The 19,484-nt window shown below is 38.7% G+C and overlaps 1 protein-coding gene across 5 annotated transcripts in view; it reads left to right on the plus strand.

Moving 5' to 3' along the window:
* Positions 1-19,484, plus strand: part of SMIM14 (small integral membrane protein 14) — a 55,608-nt gene that overhangs the window by 27,934 nt on the left and 8,190 nt on the right. For 3 of the 5 annotated variants that reach the window (XM_040587162.1, XM_040587188.1, XM_040587196.1), the window contains exons 2-3: positions 1,897-2,006; positions 16,435-16,483. In XM_040587162.1, coding sequence (XP_040443096.1) covers positions 1,932-2,006; positions 16,435-16,483 — 124 coding nt within the window. In that variant the 5' untranslated portion in view covers positions 1,897-1,931. Of the gene's footprint in view, positions 1-1,896; positions 2,007-16,434; positions 16,505-19,484 lie in introns of all 5 variants that reach the window. The other 2 variants (XM_040587170.1, XM_040587179.1) reach the window with 2 other exon arrangements.

Below are 19,484 nucleotides of genomic sequence, written 5' to 3' on the forward strand. Positions count from 1 at the left end.
CAGTTCTACTGGTTCTGCAATAATATCATGAAAGTTAGTGTAGTAGCTTTATAATTAACTCTCAAAAAGAATCATTGGAGCATCTCCTGTGATCTGTATATTGGAGAACATTATATCTAAACCTGGGTGCTTCTGTACTTTACTCAATAACCTGTATCTGACTGAAGCACATCTGAATGGATTGAGAGATGGGAAATCCACCCCTTCTTTGGCAGTTTGTTGCACTGATCGGTTACTGTAATGATAAAATTGTATGCCTTGCTTCTCTTTTGAATTTGGTTGATTACAGCTTCCGGTCATTGGTTCTTGATGACCTGTTCATTGAAAAACTTCTCAATACTCAGGTTTATTTTTCTATGCAAAGGTACTTGTATGCTACATAATCAAGTAATCTCTGTTGTCTTTTCACTACATTGCCAGATTACTCTTCCTTAGTGTCTAGGCAAAGAACTTTTCCTCCACCCCTTCAGTATAATTTTTTTTAAACTCTTTTTCCAGTTTCCAGTATTCTTTTTTAAAAAGTGGAGACCCTAGCAGATTAAGGGCACTGATGTTCAAGCTGTAATGAAGACATGGATATCTCTTACCTTCTTTTACTATCTGGCTGTCTCCACCACAGCAGAGGGTAATACAGAAGAGTGGTAGGCATTGACAGAGGAAGGACTTCTGAAATGCTTTTGCTTTTTTCCATCTCTCTCCATTCATGAAGATACCTTATAGCCATATGGGTTATTTCTCTTTCTCCTAGTGAAGATAAAACATTAAAATGCTTATGTGTGATCAAGACTTAAGTTTTTATAGCTTACAGATGAAGAGCACATCTGTTGATTCAGCACACCCTCATCAAATGGCTGCCATCTTCATAAACTACTTGTTTTAGGAAGTTGAAATGTTGTATCTGCTTTATGCTGCTGCATTTGTTAAGCTTGCCAGCTATTCTCACATTAGTGCCCCAGTGCACGCAACACAAACAGTCTGAATCCAGCTTTATTGCTGCTAAGTTAACATAAATATTTTGAAGGTATTATTATGCAGAACTGATCTAATACATCATAAGAGGCCTCATTCAAGAGTAATTAATCCCTGAGTTGACCAGAAGGATAGAAATGCCTTGCAATCTGTTACCCATTTTGACCATCAATTAAGTCACTGAGGAAGTTATTGTTAAATAGTAAAGATATACTTGTATATGCTTGACATGTCTGGTGTAAGTGGTTTTAGCAGGTGAATAACCTAGAATTGATTCCCTACCATGTCCATTACAGCGTCTTTGAACTTTCTGTATTGCTAAGTGAATGACCTACTTCTTTGATCTAAAATTAGTGTGTGTAGCTCCATTTTTAAAGTGTTTCCAAGTACATCCACTTTTGTACCCCTGCTGCTTGCTTTCATTATACAACAAGGATGATTGTTTCTCCCTTTAGCAAAGAACTTACCGGGTTTTAAATTATTTTCCTGTACATTGATCCAGAGGGAGAATGCCAGCAGTTTTTTAGGGTTTAGGAGTACATATTCCCCTGACTTTTCAAATTGTGTGCGTACACTTAAGAGTCCCACTGTGCAGATGAGAGACCAGAATTTAATCTTTGTGGTTCTTGTTTGTTAGGATGTATTTCATTGTGGTATGTGGGGAAAAAACCAATGGGGAGACACAAATTCTTGTAAAAAAATTATTTGGTGCTCTAAGGAAGCCTGTGTGAGGCACTGCTTTCAGCAGCATCAAAATGTAACTGCACATACCTTCTTCATTCATGCTGCCAAATGAATAATAGGATTACCCTGCTTTGTTTTGCTTTTTCACCCTGGCATTAAATGAACTGAAACTTGATGTGTGAGTCTGGAAAATAAGGTCAGTTGGAAAAGAGTTCATTGTCCTTTTATTCTCACCCTTCTTAGGTGTTCACAGACAAGTCAGGTTTATCCAGAGAACCATGGCAGAAGGTGGATTTGATCCTTGTGAATGCATTTGCTCACATGAACATGCAATGAGAAGACTGATTAATCTGGTAAGGATAACATGAAAATATTTGGAAGGGTGGTAATTCAGCTCTTGCAGGTTTTCAGTTACTGATGCTTGTGATTCTACTTCTTTGGTTGTATGTACAGCTCAAATCTGTGTATCTGACTTTCTGATGAGCTTTTGAATAGTTGATGCAGATGATCGCTTTCTGTTTATTTCCCAGGGCTGCATTTTGACAGTATTGACAGTGTTTCTATTGAAATGTTTCTCTGTAGCCCTTTTTTGGTCTGCATCAAAACAAAGAAACTATCGTGCAAATTCTTTCAGTTCAAGGAGATACCCCACATAGGAAGTTCCACATACTTACATGGCAAGATAACAATGTCTAAATTTTTAAACCTTTAAAAAATTCTGAAGTTGAGAACCCAGTGATTTTGAGTTCTGAGTTCTGTTTCTTGCTATGTCATTGATATGGTTGAGCAACCTCAAGCAAATTATTTTACATTGCTGCAACTGTGACCTGTAAAATAGCAAGGATTCTTTGCTTCTGACTAGAACTCAGTTCATGTCCATTGAAGAAAAAGTTACAAAGTGCTCTTTTTCTTTTTCCCCTAAGTAAAAGTGTCAATTTTTTAAAAATAATACTAAAATTGGTGAATTGTCAGTGAACTTGATTACTAGTCTAATTTGGTTAAATTCCTTTAAGATCACATTGTACATCAGCTTCATTTGATGTACTTCCTCTTGTTGATTTTTCATAAATTCGCTTTTATCCCATTTTCTGTCTTAGGCGCTAAATTAATGTCTTTTTAAGTGACTACATCAGCCACTCAAGGCAGTGTGTGTGAAGAGCAGCCTCTCTAGGATCAGGCCCTTCTTCAACAAGTTTCTTATCAATATTTTAGGAAGGTTATGAAGAAAACATGGCATCCAATAGCCTATGATAAGAGTAGGGCTGCTGTGTAAGTCTCCAAAGAATGTATGTCCAGGAATAAGAAACCAGTTTATGTGCTTGCCTTTCAAAATAAAACCACTCCTACATGCATGCATCCGCAAAAGAACAAACTTATTTAAAATAGTACTTTGCAAGAAGTATATATAGCTTGTTCTTGCAAATGTGTGGGTTGCACTCATATAGCCCTGCCTCACTCTGAGCATAAAATCCTCAGTGTCCACACTGTATTGGCCTTGGAGTGTATTGTTACATTATCTCATCTGGAGTGCCAGGGTAAGAACCTAAAGCCAGGCAGATGCTGTATTTGTGTGTGGTCTCAAGGAGCTTGGCTGACCCCATTTTCCAGAATTTCTCTGCTCATGCATGTCTGTGCTGCAGAACATATGACATTGTGTTCTCACATTGCACCCCTGGGCCTGTGCACACAGAAAGCCTCCTCAGAAACACACAGGCCACCCTGGGAGCCAAAATACCCCAGACCAGGCTCTCGCAGTGGGAGGGCTATATCAGTGGCAGAATTGTTGAGGGTGGAAGGGACTTCAGGAGGTCATCTAGGCTGACCTCCTGCTCAAAGCAGGATCAACAGTGAATTCAGACCAGGTCATTCAGGGTTTTTATTCCAGCTGAGTCTTGAAAACCTTCAAGGAGAGCAATTCTGCAGCCTCTTTGGGCAACCTGCTCCAATGTTTGACAGTCCTTGTGGTAGGGAACTTTTTCTGTCCACTGTTCTAGTATCGAACCCTCTGCCATACAATACTATGAAGAGCCTTTCCCTGTCCTCTCAGTAACCTCCTTGTAAGTCCTGGGGCTGCAGTTAGATCTACCCAAAACAAGCCCAGCTCCCTCAGCCTCTCCTTACAGGGCAGATGTTCCAGGCCCTGGTGACACCCTGCTGAATTCACTTAAGTCTTGTATAGGGGAGCTGGAGACTGGATGTAGTATTCCAGAATACAGGTTTATGATGCTGAGTACAGGTGTTTGATCGCATCCTTCAACCTACTCATGCACTGTTTAAAGGTCAATGCTGCTGGCACAAGGGTGTAGAAAACGGAGGCTTCTGTGGAGAACATTTGTCTCTTCTGTGGAGCCTTTACATCAGAGCCCAGCCATCCTAGCTCATGCTTCCCAGTTAGAGGTGCAATTTCCAAATCTTTTGAGCTGTCTCTGCTACCCCCATATGGACACTCATACACATATTCTTTCCCAAGAAGGATTTTCTTCCTGACCTCAACATGACATTTGTGCCGTGTTCCACAGTTGTGTTGATTTCCAGACCTTGAGGCTTCTTGACACATGCTAAAGTGGTGACAAAGGAACCCCCAGGACCAAGCTTCAGGAAGTTGGGAGGGAGAAAGGAGGATGTATGTTGGCTGCCCTTTCCTCTGAGGTTTGTCAGATGCAAATCTGAACCAGTACGGTTCATACTTTCAATCCCCATTCAGCATTTTTATCTTTTCCTTTTTTGCTAGAAGATACTGTCAAGCAATGGCACCAGTTAACAAGTCCTTTTATGTTGTGGTTGGGGAGTTCTGAGTATGAATGAGATAGGTGAGTTGTGTCCAAAGTCAGAAGAAGTGGCACAAAGGTCTGTAATACTTTGTTCCTGGGCCGCTCTGTGCAGTGTAAGGTGGGTGCAAATAGATTGTCTGGAGGAACACTAGTTCCTGCATCGCGAACGTAAACAGAGCACATCATAGACGCACACTCCTGGGCAGTCATGAAGACCAGTCTAACAGTGTTCCTGTGTAGTTGCAGGAATGGAGTTTATTGCTCAGTGTCCAGCTTCCAGAAAGATCATACCAATTAGCATTTGAAACTGTGAGGAATAAGGGGAAATGCCAGATTTCATCTATCCTAAAAAGTAAAACAGATGCTCCTAAATATTTATAAGAGCAAATCACTAGCTGGGATAATTCAGCAGAATCTAGAAAGGAAAAGTCTCAAAAGTCTCAGTCAGCAACCAGACTGTCCTCAAGTAACCTACTGCATGATTTTAGCAGGAGAGTTGCTAGACCTTCATTATTGCATCTGTAATTTCTATGCTTCATTAAGAGTTTGCTTTCTAAGCTGCTGTTTTGCCACTCAGTCTTACATGACATCAGCACACAGGAATTTTACTATTTGTTTTAAAAGGAACTGGGACATTGTTCTCAAAGTTGAACACCACAAGTGTCAATTACCTCTAAAAGTTGGATCCTCACAACCTTTACTCCATTGCAATACAAGGAAGCTAGGCAATCTGCAGTTGTTTGGCCTGTGGGGTAAAAAATATATCCAAACACGCTGTATACCCAGAATAGTTCCCTATACCTGCTTAATTGCTGATTTTTTTTAAACCTAGAGAGACATAAAACACACCAGAGTACATTTGAATAGTGGTATATCTGTGAATACTTGCCAGGATTTTGGAGCAAATTGTGTAATAAGGTAGTTGCAATTATCTCCAGACCAAGCATTGTAAATCCAAAATTTACAGAATTAAGATCAAATTTAACAGAACAACAATGTAATTATAAGAGAGGTCGAGGTGTGGAAATGTACTTTCAGGACTCTTCAGTCCAGTAATGAAATTGTGCAAAAAACCCATGATTGACATAGACTGTAACTTGCATTTGGGTTAATGTAAACTAATTTTTATGAACTAATTTGTTTATACCTGTATACATCAACGCTGATAAGAATTACGGCTTCTGCTAATGAAGAAGGCATGATGTATTCAGTCATGGCTATTACATGTAGAGTTAAAAATACATATCGAAATACACAAGACTTCTGTTAGAGTTAACTGTATGGGAAATTTGAATGACACTGCTATTCCAAGGTCAGGAGGAGGTCAGAAAGTCTGGCTGTGCAACCTGAAGTTCTCATTTTAATTCCCAACATATTACTTTTAATTTCTAATTTAATTGCTGTATTTATGTTGAAATCTTAGAAAATGTGTTTGGCATTCAAAGTACAATTTGTGGATGAATATATTCCATTTTTTGCATATAGCTTAAATCTCTACTTGAAATGCAGACTTCAGTTAGTCTTGTCATTACAATTAATGCTTATACAATGAAAAAACAAAAGCCATTCCACTTAAACTCTTCTGTATTAGCAACACTACAGAAAATTACAAACAAGAAAGCTGTTTGTTTTTAAAAAGCCTAATTCTTTCTAAGCTATGTGGCTTGATTATTTTTCTGTAATTAATTTTGCCTAAGCAGGGGTTTGTTGGCTTTTTTTCATCTTAACTCGTAATACTATGAATAATTTATAGACAGTAGACAGTGGACTGTGTATCTCTAAAGCACATAATATTTTTAAAAGTTTTTTTCCTGCTTGTTAGGTTAACTGAGAGATACTGTTCATACCCACAGAACTTTGTATATACATAAGTGGCCTTGAATTCTCTTATGCTGAATGTTCTATCATTTTCCTGAAGTGGATTGCTCAGAGTTCTGCTTGGTGTCAAAATATGAACATTTTGCACATGTAAACTTCTGTAGTATGGCCACTGTAAATAGTAAGCAAATATGATTTCCAAATATCCCTAGCAAACAATAGAAATCTAAATTCTTTGTGACTTCATAAATGTCATTTCTAGTATGTAATACCCATGGCAACATCTGTTGTGATTTGGTGGTGTTGCATAACAGTTTGACTATTTACTCTATGGATATAGCAGATAATCGGGAACTTCCATAAGAGGAAGTAAGCATAGAAGAAAAACACCACAAGACTTTCGATCCACTACAGATACACAAGAGTTGTCAAAAGACAATGATAGCTTGTATGGCTTTATCTCCTGTTCAGTCTCCTCTAACTGCAAAACTTATTTTGACAAGAAGAGCCAAAGTTCAAGAATGAAAAGCAACAAATGACATCAAGTACTTTAATGGGGAGACTCTGTCAGACAAGGGGCCAGTTGTTTGGAAGAGTCATGGTGAAGGACTTTCTGTGGTATCCAGAGGAAATGGTTCCTGTCTTAGTTGTGGCAGAAGACAACAAATCTTTAGATAAGAATGATGTTATACTTAAACCTTTTTATTTCCCTTTTTTCACTTCTTTTGTAAAATAAAAATCTGATTGCACTATGTTACTCCTCTGGACTTCAATGCTCTCTGAGTAAGCATGGCTGATCCATAGAGTGTTTTAGCCCATGTCTCAATTCAAGCCTGAAAATTAGACTGAAAACAGTGTGTGTGGTGCCAGGGGATACTCATACATAGAGCATCTTTCTTGAAGCCTGAGACATGTGTATGACTACATAAAGTGGCTAGAAATGTCAAAGCAAGCCAGTAGTGCACATAGCTTTGTGTGATGTGAACGTCCTTCCCCCCGTCCTTGTGATGCAGTATTATTTACTTTACAGAAACTGTAACTTCAGAATCCCCTCATACTAGTTTCTATGAAAATGATCAATATGTTCTTTAAGCCAAAACATTTCTAGTTCTGTAATGCAAAAGGACCCATTTGATGAACTGCCAGCAGTTACACTGCAGAGATTTCGTGGCCTTACAAACCTCTGTGGGAATTACAACCTTGTGTTTTGTTCTTATGTAGCGAATTGCAAAGCAATGGCCTATTTCTAGTTATGTTGCTATATCAGAAGGCTTGAATGTCTCAAAAACCCTGGGGGATACAAAGCAAATAATTCTTTATTTTAATCTCTCTTGTGTTTTGAGGTGTCACTAGATTTTCATAGCAAAAATTGCAAATTCTCAAACTATTTCAACACAATTGGTTCAAACACTCTTTTGTCAACCAAGTTTGTACATACTTGTCTTGGCCAGGACATTTTAGAGTCTTACTATTATAGACTGGCATAGTCTGGAATAGTATCCATGAATCTTGGCTGAGGGAGACTGTGCAAACAACACAGAATAAACACAGATGACTGAAATAGATGTGTGCTGCAAATGGTTGAAAACGCTCTCAAAATTGTCAGCATGGCTAAGCCCAACTTGAGCAGTCCCTCAGGCAACCAGCAAAAGTGAGTTAACCTAGTGACATGGCCTTCTACTGAAAGCACAGCAGAACGATACCGAATACGTTTGTGATAATTTAAAGTGACCTTCTAAATATAGAGGTTGCCCTGGAGACTTCTTACACATGTTCCACAGCATTTGCCTTCTAATTATTATTTTTTTTAATAGCAGTTCCTACTGCTTCCAGTCTATAGCCCTTCTTAGCCAACCACCCCAAGAGCAGGAAATTGCATTTTGCTCTCACTTTTCCCTTTTTTTCTTGGTGTTCAAACTGGTTCAAAAAGGACCTTTCTTAACAGCTGAACCTTAGGTTTCTTATTAAGGCAAAGAAGCTATTATGCTGAGATACAGGGGGAAAGGCTTGATGCACCTCCTAAGGCGCTGAGCCAAAAGAATAAACACGAGGTTGGAGTGGCAGGGTGTGAGCCTGTTCCTGAGCACTCTTGCTCCACTGACTTCCATTTCCCCACCTTCACTGGGTGCTCAAGGTGCTGCTGTTGTACAGGTTAAGCACCCAAAACTATGTTGCAGAATTCATGCACTGCTAACGACCTTTAACTTAGAAACTAGTTCTGCATCAAGCAGTGTAAATGGAGACTATTTTCTAGACAGGTAAGTGGTTGTTTGGGAAAAAAAACCCACAAACCATTAAAAATTGTGTCCACTCAGGTCTGTGTCCCATGGACACCATTTCTACCTGTAAGGAGTTAGGTATCAGGACTTAACTGACCGTTGAAGGGGCCTGTCATTCTTTGCATTTCCTATTCCTGAGCTTTGTAGTATGCTGGAAGCTGCTGCTTCTTCACCAGTATATGTATTTTTATATGTGTGTATATATATATATATGTAAAAAACAGGCTCAGTCGAACCTCATGATTGTCTCAAAGCATGCATAGTGTGACAGCATTGCAAGCAATGGAGAAAATTATGCATTGAAAATTATGTCAGCTTGATATTGCAGAAGTGATTAATAGCTACAACCTGTATTATGAATGACTGAACTCTGATGATCAGAGCTGTTTGTAGCCGTCTCATTTGAGGAAAAAGGAGAAAATTTGCTTTTTCTCTCCAGCTATATGTGGGTCTAATCAACACTTAGAGCAAACTGTAGTTATTTGTTGGAACTCCTAGTTCTAAACCTTTTCCTCAAGGCTTTCTACATGGAAGTACCCTTTTCACTTGCTAATATGCATCATTTTGCAGAAGATACCCAACTTTTTGGTCAAAAACCCCACAAGTACTCCGTTTTGGGGGTTTCTGTATGAGTTTGCTAATCTTGAGAGCTCTGTGTATATGGAGCATGAATATTTTCAGATGCCTCTGTAGTAATACTGTGTAATATTTGATCTCATCCATTTGTTGTCGAGTATTTCACGTAGTCAGAGGTGCTGTGAGCTCCTTGTAATGATCCTGACTATCACATAGCTTCATCTTCTTTTCCCTTACTCTCCCTGTTCTGCTAATTCATTCTGCTTTGCATTCACTAAAAGCAGGATGCCAGTGATATCCGAGGTCCTCAAGGCCAGCAAAATTATAAAATTAAGTACAAATAAAAGTAATGGAATTGTAGGGAAGTGTGGGAAGGGGGATCTTGACACCAAGGGGAAACAGCAGTCTCAGGAGAAATGAGAAAATAAAGAGAAGAATGCATTCTTGCCTGAATCAGGCTCCTATTTGCACAGTGGTCCCTCTGACTTTCTTATCTGCTGCATCTTCCTCCATAAAATTTAATGTATTTCAGTATGAATGTTAATGTTCTTCCCTCTGTCCTAAGTGGCTGGTGGGTTTGGGGTCTTACAGATCAGTTTGTAATCTAGGAATATTCTGAAAGGTACTAATCATCCTTCTCTCTCGTTTTCCATGGGAGAGAAAATTGTCACCTCAGAGGACCTAACTCCATATTTTTATTGCAGACTGTTATTCTGTACTTGTATGAACAATCATTTATTTTATTTTAATTCTGCAGATGCCCATAGAAAACGTAGGAGTGGGGAAGGTAGTGTTCACTTTTTCCTTGTTTGTTCCTCTATGAGAAGCTAATGTAGTTTAAATGACAATTCAATTCCATCAATATACCCTCTTTTCCCCTTATTTTTCTCTTATTTCTCTTGGCCAGCTTGTAGCAGAGTAATGCATGTAGGTGTCATTTTTTGCATCTTTAAATCTGAACTCTATGGATAAAGCTACAATTCAATCTGCAGCCTGGCTTGTATTCAGGATTGGCCTATCCTACCACAGCAATTTATTTATCATGTTGTTTACTAAATCGTTTCTATACTTTGGACAGAACAGGTGTGGCTGCCAAAAAAGCTTAAACAATTATTTCATTACCCAGAAGCATGAGAACACAATCAGGAGTATACTATGGTGTTGTCATCTTCTGGCATCATTGGAGGAATGTTAAAAAAGAAGAAGCAAAAAAAAGCAGAGCTTACAACTGGTCTAAATTGCAAAAAAGTATTTTCACAAGGGATGATATTTTGCCCTGTTATCACATAAAATTTTCTATCAACAGCCTTTATGATTCCATTCCACTTTAAATTTACTTTTATTCATGGGATAAACGACCATATCAAGTTACTTATTTGTCCTTGCTTTCCTACTTACCTATCCTTTTCTTTTCATTGCCCCATTATCCTTTTCTGCTCGCTCCTCTTTGTACCTAATTGATCTGTTTTTCACACATCTCTCTGGGCTTTCTTCCATCACAATTTTTGTATGGAGGTCTTTTCTTGGCCTGGTTCATGAACTTGCTAATTTTTCAGTCATGTCTTTTCTGAGGACTTATTTCTGCTTTGAGCTGTCTCAAAAGTTACTGTAAAAGGAAATTATTTTAATTATCCCTACATAAAATATTTACTTTCATCTCATCTACCATTCACAGTAGACTTCATTGATTATTGCACTGTGTTCCTGCCAGTAGTCCTGTTGTTCTTGTTACCTCTTTATTACACTATTACTGGAGTTGGAAAGTGGATAGGGATTATGCAATTATTTCTTCTGAAAAATGACAGACTGGTGAGCTGTGTATTTGCATGCTTTGTCTTTTTTAACTCTTAAATAATACACTTAACTCTTAAAAAGAAAAAGTATTCGTACTGGATAGGAACTCTTAATCTTTTTTCAGGCAAGATGCTATTGGCTTAAAAAAAAAAAAAAAAAAAAAGTTGTCTGAGCAGCGATTGTAGGACCAGTCCCAGGGCTTGTGAGACTGTTGAATTCTGGGGCAGCAAACTCTGAAAACTCATCTGAAGAGTTTCAGGAAACTCCTCTGAAGAGGAAGCAAGAGAGTTGACACAAGAACGAGTTACTGTGAAGGTAGAAGTCTGAATTTCCTTCTCCACAGTAGCTACTTGTGATAAGCAGTAAATGCAGAGTAGTTTAATGTCTTTCATGGGAAGACTGAAATGATCCCGGTGGCTGAGGTCACTGTATTGGAAAAAAAAGTTCTCTGTTTAGCTAGATGAAGCTGTTTCACTGGGCTTACTATTTCACTTGACCCGTGATTTTGTGAAGTAGCTTAACATGCAGTAAAAGTTCACACTCTGTTTTCACCATGCTGTTGCATGTTTGTGTGCCCATAGTAAGTTTGCACGTGAAAAAGTAGAGACTTTACTTAGCGACTTCACAAAAAAGTTTCCAGGGGGTGATTGCAGTGTCCCTTTACTGTGAATGTTCATGTTTCGTTCACAGCCAGGGATTGTGAAAAGTGATTGCTCTCATTGCTAAAAACTGCACAGAGTAGTCTGTCAGAACATGCAGCTGTTGTAAGAGTAGCAGCAGGATGGTCAGGGCTCGGGTGTGCTTGATGGGTAGATGCTGTTGATCCACAAGATGGCATGTTAAAGATGGTGTCAGAGGAGCAGGATCTAAAGACTGGTGTGTTAATGTGAACTAGGGCTGAAAGCTGTCTTTGGAAAGAAGATGAAAAAGAAGGAAGAGCTATTTCAGACTGGAACTAGGAGCCATTTGAAATGTGCTCTTTTTATTTTTGCGGTGCAAAATTTGAGTGCCCCGGGGAAAGAATGAGGAAAAGCCCTTTTCTCCCTTACCACTAGAAGTAACTCAGTTTCTTTTTTTCTTAGCATTGTGTTGGGTTTACTTTCAAAATACATCAGTAAGTGGATACTGATTTGGTGTAATTCAGCCACTGGTGCCTCCCAGTTCCAAGAAATTATTAGGGGCTTCATAGAAACCAAATACTTGTATTGGCCAAGAATTCTTGTGGTTTGGGGATTATTCATTTAAATTGTTTTAAGTAAAGCTAATCAAGATTTTAAGTGTACTTGGAGGCAACTAAAGTTCACAGTTGTATTTTAAATAATGCACGTTTATAATTAGTATTTTTACTTGTATTGCCTGCAAGTTTGCAGTGCATTAAAACTGAAAATTTTGAAGCCTTTTTAGCTCCCTTTTAGCTTTCATACTGTTTACAATTTGTGTTTACTTCCTTTTGGACAATAAAAGATAAATTAGTTCATTTTTTTGGCTCACATGCACTAAGTCATTTATTGTATTTGGATGACAAACTAAAGAAGATATAATCGTCTTAATTTAAATGTAAAAAAAAAATTACTGTAAATATTCAGTTTTGCAACATTTTTCACTCTCCTTCTTTTGAATTAAGTCCTGATGTTTCACACATCTAATTTCTGTGGTTTTTAAGGGTCTGTTGCAGAATATACTGAAAACCATTAAAAGGCTGTTGCTGACTTTAGCAGGTGCCCAATCAGGCAGTCAACTATTAATCTCCCACTAACTTCACATTTTTGACAGCACAAGGATCTCTGAAATATGAATAAAACCAAAACCACCATTAATAACAATTGCTTTTAAGTATGTAAGAGTTAACGTATTCAAAGAATTGCTTCTCTGTTCAGATTTTCTCATCAGCTCTGTAGTGTTCCTCGTCTGGAAAACATTGGGTGTATTAGAAAAGTCTTTCTGAGGGTTTTGTTGAAAGGAGGGAAGGTCTGATTCAACTTTTTACTATTATTCTACAAACTTTCATCTAAACTCCCCCTCCACATCAGAATAGAAAATCTGAATACAAAGGACTATTTATTTCTAGTCCCTGATAATTGCTCTTTTTTCAATTACCTGACGATTAAGTGTCTCACATTCAATTTTTTTCCACCAGTTGCTGTGTTCCTTAAGGGTGTCATTATCAAGAGAGAGCTAATTGGTAGAAGGAGCATTCTTGTTTCAGCAAAAGCCATTACCTTTCCCAGCCATTCGGCTTATGTAAGCATTCCATACATGTACCAGAATCGTTTCTCATCTTTTGACTAATTGAGTGACCTCAAGGGATCAGATTTGTATTGGGTTACAGATTGAGGAACTAGTTCACCCAAGTGAATTGAGAAAGAACTCTTTTTACTTCTGCTCATTTTCAGTCATCTGCCATGTTTCATCCCAGGGGAACAGTATGCAGCCTGTCACTGAGCTGTTATAAACAAATTTGTTACCTGGCTCCTACAGAGCCATCCTAGAGCTTCTGCTCATGGATTGCTGAGGTTTTGCATGGGCTTGTGGTCAGGTGGGAAGTGAGCATGGGAAGATATTTGAGTGTGTTTTTTGTCATGTGATCTGTGTCTTCTTAAACCCTGTTTGAGTCTATGGGTGGTCCGGTTCTGACAGTCTTCTCCAGAACAAGTATTTTTTGTAAGGAATTTTTATATTACCTGGAATAGTTAAGAAATATTTGTAATGCTGGATATGAATGTAGCAGAGACTATGAAGTGTAATATTTTTTAGGTGGGATCTTTAAATCTGCATGATTAAATGATTATGTATTGTTTTCAGTTTAGAGGAATTTCATTGAGATATTGAAAGAATGTATTTTTTTCATACTTTTCGAACTGTTCCACAACATAATTTGAGGTTTCTAAACCTGCTTTGTACATCTAGTTTATAAATCCCCATGAAAAAAATGGAGAATTTGTTGTTCAAGCCCTCTGGAAAGCACAGACCCATTATCAGACAAAGTACAGTTGGCTCTCTACTTTGAAAAGGTTCCTTTGTACATTGCTCCTCCATACATATGCAGACTTTTCTCCATCTTGGCAGGATGTAATCTAAGAGCACTTTTTCAGCAGAGGTCTGTAGAGCAACTCCTAATGGTATTTTTCTTAAGACTGCTTGCTTACTTTGATGAATATTTCCACCATTGCTGTTTCCAGTAGTACTTTTAATTCTAAGGTCTTGGAGCCTGTCCTGTCTTTTGAGAAGTCACCAGGGATGCCCGCAGGATAAAACTCAGTATCTGAGTGCACCCTCTGGGCACTCGGGGATTTAATACATACTGTGTGTTAACTAGGTGGCCTTCCTACATCAGCAGCATTACCAGACAGTGTGTAGACTTTTCATGAAAAAAAATGGTCAAGGTGATAGTGAATGACAAAACATGGTGTGATCATGATCACTGCTGGGACCACCTTTCAAGAAAGGCATAGCTGTAGCCAGAACATCTTTCTGCTGTTAAACAAGCTTCTCTGGTGGTTAACGTATTCCTGTCAGTCAAAGCTGGAGCTCCATAAATTTTTTTTGTGTGGTAGGAGTTGAAGTCCGTCTGTAGGCAGGTGAAGGAACAGGATGTTAACAGCAACAAAAAGTACATGTGCCATTTATTGAGATGGGTTTTATGGAAATGTGAATTGCATGGTTTGAAAAAGTTGAATTTGGATAGTGTAACACTTAAAGGATAACTAATACTGTGGCTAGAACGCCCCAAGGCAGTGTTGCCTATCTGAACAAGCTAGGTAAGCTGTATGAGTACTAGCCATCCTGGGGACAGTGGGATAACTAGATGCTATATGCTTGTATGATGTTTTTGATCATATACTCATTTTAATTCTAGGCATCATTCCGTGTTGAAGAATAGCTGTAAACTGTGTTTTACAGAGTAGGGATTATAAATTAAGGCCCCTCCAGAATTAACCCATATGCAAACAGAAGATAATTATGTTGCCAATCTCTTTAAAATGTGGGTATAGCAATATCCAGTTTTCCCAGGTCGTGAATCTCTGTGTCAGATATTCCAAATTGATACTCTGGCTAACGTAAAACCTCCCCTTTGAGAATGACTTCCGAAGTTTGAAAATAAAGTGAGCTTTTACTTCTGTATGAGAAGGGCAGGAAATATGCATAGTTTGAGATACTTTTTGTTTTAGTAAGGTAAGTAGAAGTATTTTGTTTGAATTTCCTCTGCTGTTGTTTTTAACTATAGAAATAGCTGAAAGGTTAAACACAGCCTTTCCAGGTCTTCCTAAGGAAATTCTTTCTAGTCTCAGTAAATTTGCTAGGAGGTCTTTATATATCAGTGGAAGAATGAATGTGATCAATCTCCAATTATATTTTTTTCTTTCTCGAGTGCGTCAGTCATTGAAAATCACTATGATAAAGGAAGAAGCTTAGACTTTTCCAGATGTCTTCCTCCTTTGATTGCTTATCTGTTTCCTTGATGTGCTTTGCATAATATTATGACTACACACAGCAAATCAGTTATGCCAATACAAGGGGAAATTAGGTCTGTAGAAATTACTCATGTATTTCTTTCATAAGAAACATCATCTTTTCTTCTCTTTTACATTTGTATATTTACACTGATAATAAACAGATTAGAAGTGTTGGGATTTGTGACACCACTGTGACATAAAACCTATCAAAAAACAAATGTCAGTTCTAACCAAGGCATTACAACAATTCTGTATTTTTCAAATCTTTTGTAATTAATCTGCGTTGTTTACCTAAGCAGAGGATAGAACCTATTTCCATAGTACAGCAGATTAAATCCCATCCATTTAACCTCTCTGTGCCTGATAAAGAATGTGATATTTGTATTTCTTTTTTGAGTCTCTCATCTGTAAAATAGTTATACTGATTTGCAGGTTAGCCAGTGTTGACTCTTCTGGCAGTTAGCAAGCTTACCTAGTCTGTAAATGCAAATAGTCATTACAGTTGCTAAAAGCATTTTAAATTTTACCCATCAGTAAAGAGAAAAAACAGTAAAATACATATTAAAATCTGCTTTTAAAAAAAGATCTTAGGTGGAAGAAATAGTAAGTGCTAAATTTAAATATTGAAATTTAATCTGGCTTTTCTGTGTGTAACCATTATCACAGTCTGCTCATTTATTGTTATGTAATCACAGAATATTTTAATAGTATTTGATCTAGACAATAGTAGGAACACCTATACATTATAAATCCCAAAATGTGTGTAGAGAGTATATCTGTATATGACAATGTCTATATCGCTGCAGATTTTTAACTTGAATTTTAAAAGGCATTCAGTGACTGTGACCTCTGTGGAAGCAATAATACTTTAGTCAGGTGATTTAAAGGTGTTAATGTAAACAGTGTTCAGAAACTACCTCTGTACCTGGGATTCACACACCATAAGCCAAATAAATGCAATGCAGTAAAGGATCGGTTATAACCTTCCTTATCTTGAACTTGTGCTCTGACATTATACTAAATCATGATTTCCGTAAAAGCTGACTGAGCCTTATTGCTAAGTATCATGCCTTTCTTTTTTTGTTTCAGCTGAGACAATCCCAGTCATACTGCACAGACACAGAATGCCTTCAGGAATGTGAGTAACTACTGAGATCAGGTGCATGGAAGTAAAACAAACAGTAGTAATTAAAATATAGTCTGACTGGTCTTTAAAATGCAGCAGTTGATTTAACGTTACAGGGACACCCTACATTAAATCAAATACTACAGTACTAAAAGTGTTATGTGGGGGAGGTAATTTCTGAGAATCTGTGGTGCTGATGAACATTTATAAATTGGAAGCATTGTATGGAAGCAGCAATGGTCAGAAGGCTGTAGGTATCAGTATGCCATTGTGACCACTGATCAGGCCCCAAGCATTACTGAATCTTACCATTAGCCTCCAAATAGGATGATTTCAATTTTTCCCTAAGGAGAAAATTTGGAGGGGGCTTTATTTGTTCTCCTTACAGTTATAGCGGCCTAAACCAGTGAAGAGTGGATAGGGCTGAGTGACTTCAACTGTCGGTACTGTGAACCCTCTACTCTGCTGTGAGGGAGAGGAGATTCCCCACCGGCTCTGACTGATAAGTTGACATACACTGTGACTGCATTTCTGTTGACTTAGTGGCTGTGTAGTTAATGAAGCAGAGGACTGCTGTGTACACTTCCTTGAAATTTGCTGTGAAATACATCAAAAAACCCTCTCCCAAACAGTGAGCATTACTATGACAGTCAAACATTGCCAGCATCTACAGAGAAGCATAGCTGTGCAGAGGTTATGCAGTCACGTAAGCTTGTCCTGAGGTGCTCTGTTTACATTTTCCATGGTCTAGAGGGAGCATTTGCAAATGTTTATAAATAAAAATGAAATGGATCTGGTTTTCCTATATTGCTTTACCAACTGAGCATATGAACTCACTCAATTAGCCTGCATCAGGACTATTGTAATGCTTGGAGGGAGCCAGGAACACCTGAGCGGTGTTCCTGGAAGCAAGAGCTGCTGGTGCCTCACCTGAGCAGTGTTCCTGGAAGCAAGAGCTGCTGGTGCCTGTGTCTTCTACAGGTCTAGGAGCAGTGAGCCAAGATCCTGGAGATCTTGGGGAGAGAGTATGCCTTTGTTCAGTCTCCTGTTCTATCTCTTCACTCCCCAGTCAAACGTGTTTAGAGATGGCCATCTAGCTTGGACTTGCACTGTGCCTTCCCGATTCATTCAGAGCTATGAGCTTTCCCAGATAACCCCTGAAACAAGAGTACATCTGCCATAACAGTGCTGCTGGCTTTACTCTTTCTTTATGGTTTTTCCAAGTTATGCCGTGTGTCTGTGACTTCCAGTACCTCTCTTGTCCCAAATGCATCTGTCCTAGGGCAGACTTTTTAGTCTTCCACACCTTAGACTTCTGTGTCTGGTTGGTTTTTGTTTGGTTTTTTATTATTATTATTTAATACAGTCAATGCAGAAGACAGAAAGAGGCAGGTGACAGGAGACAGAATATTTTCTGTATTATAAGTAGGTACAGACGGGCTGTGCAGCTTTCTGAGTTTTAGTCTGCAGACAGAACCAAGTGATGGTAGGTCATTCTCACTCAAGCCTTGGGAGACTTGGTTCATCAATATTTATGAAGGTCTTAGGCTAGAGACTGTATAAATGGGTAAGTTCTGTCATGTGTGGGCACAAAGCTTGTAGGATAGCTTTCATGATACCAAGCTACAGTAGAGTGGGGATGTGAATGGTTTGGGGCAGATAGTTTTCCATCCTGAAAGAGATCATTGCAGTAACTGTGCAGATGCAAGCAATTTGGCAGCAATTGTTCCAAACCAGTGGTTTGTTTCAAAAACCAAAGTAAAAATTATAGACTAAATCCTCTCCTGCATTGTTATATTGCCTTAAATTTAGTTCCCACAAAGGTATTTTTCTGCTGATGCAATGACAGCAATGACTGGCTGTTGGTCAAATTATTTTGTGATGCTTCTGTGATTCTGTGCTTGGGCCAATATGAGCTCTGTAAGACTCCCAGGAGTCAAAGGCAAAAATAAACAGATTGAGTCTGGAGAAGCTTCTAGAGATGTTTTCAGAGACATATTAAAACAATTCTGGGCCAGTCTTCTCTCTATTGCTTCATCCTGTTCTGATGAGGTATACCACGATGAGCTTATGTTTGAGGTGGGTCTCCTTTTCCCTAGGTCCCACAGCTCCACTTCCTGTTACTTGCTGACTTTGATTCCTCATTTCGAGACCTCACTATGAAGAAGCTTGTTTCACTCCCACCCATTTGCTCATTCCCAGGATTTGGTCTTCCTTCTGAAAGCACAGCTGGGAATATTGTCATACACAGATTCTTAAGTTGCAAGGTTGTGGAATAACTGATGAGATGTATGTGGTTTTGTTTTGGAAGATGTCAGGGCTGTGGTTCAGCCAGTGTCACAGCAGCGTCATGTGCTGTGCCGTTGCTACCAGCTGGAAGTTCTCAGAAACACCCTGTGTTGGTTCTTCCTGAGCACACTTTGTTTTTTCAACCCTTAGTTTCAGATCTTTTTTTTTATTTTTGGAGCCAGATCAAAGCAGTAGCACCAAGGCTCCGTCATTTGCATTTTTGTGTTATTAGCTCTAAATTCTTATTTATGGTTGTTGGCCCCATTATATTGTAGTGACTACCCTGCAGAGAGTTTCCTGCTAGGGTCAGGACCAGTGCTTTTGGATTTGTACTCCTACACACAAGAGGATATGAGCATTTGGGCACTCTGCGTGATGGCTCTTCTGCTGATTCTGTCAGAATATCTGCTATGACAGTAAAGCATGTATCAGAGTCTGATAACTGTTCCCTCCATTTTAGTGGGTGACTTGGAGAAAAAGGGCTGCAAGTTTTGAATATGCAACACATTTAATATTCTGTTGGGATTGTTTATGCTCAGCAAATCAAAAGATCTTACAGTTCCTGTTGAAATGAGGAATAAGAGCAGTAATTCTTCTCTGAATTTTGTCTAATGCGAGTGCAGCAGGGAAGATTTCTCTGGAGTGTGTGGCAATTGCAACATCAGTGGTTCATCCAGACCGAGGGAGGATCCCAGCTGGTACTGAGCTGCTCTGTTGGCTGGTG

The sequence above is a fragment of the Falco naumanni genome, chromosome 1 (genome assembly GCF_017639655.2).
Source record: "Falco naumanni isolate bFalNau1 chromosome 1, bFalNau1.pat, whole genome shotgun sequence".
NCBI lineage: Eukaryota > Metazoa > Chordata > Aves > Falconiformes > Falconidae > Falco > Falco naumanni.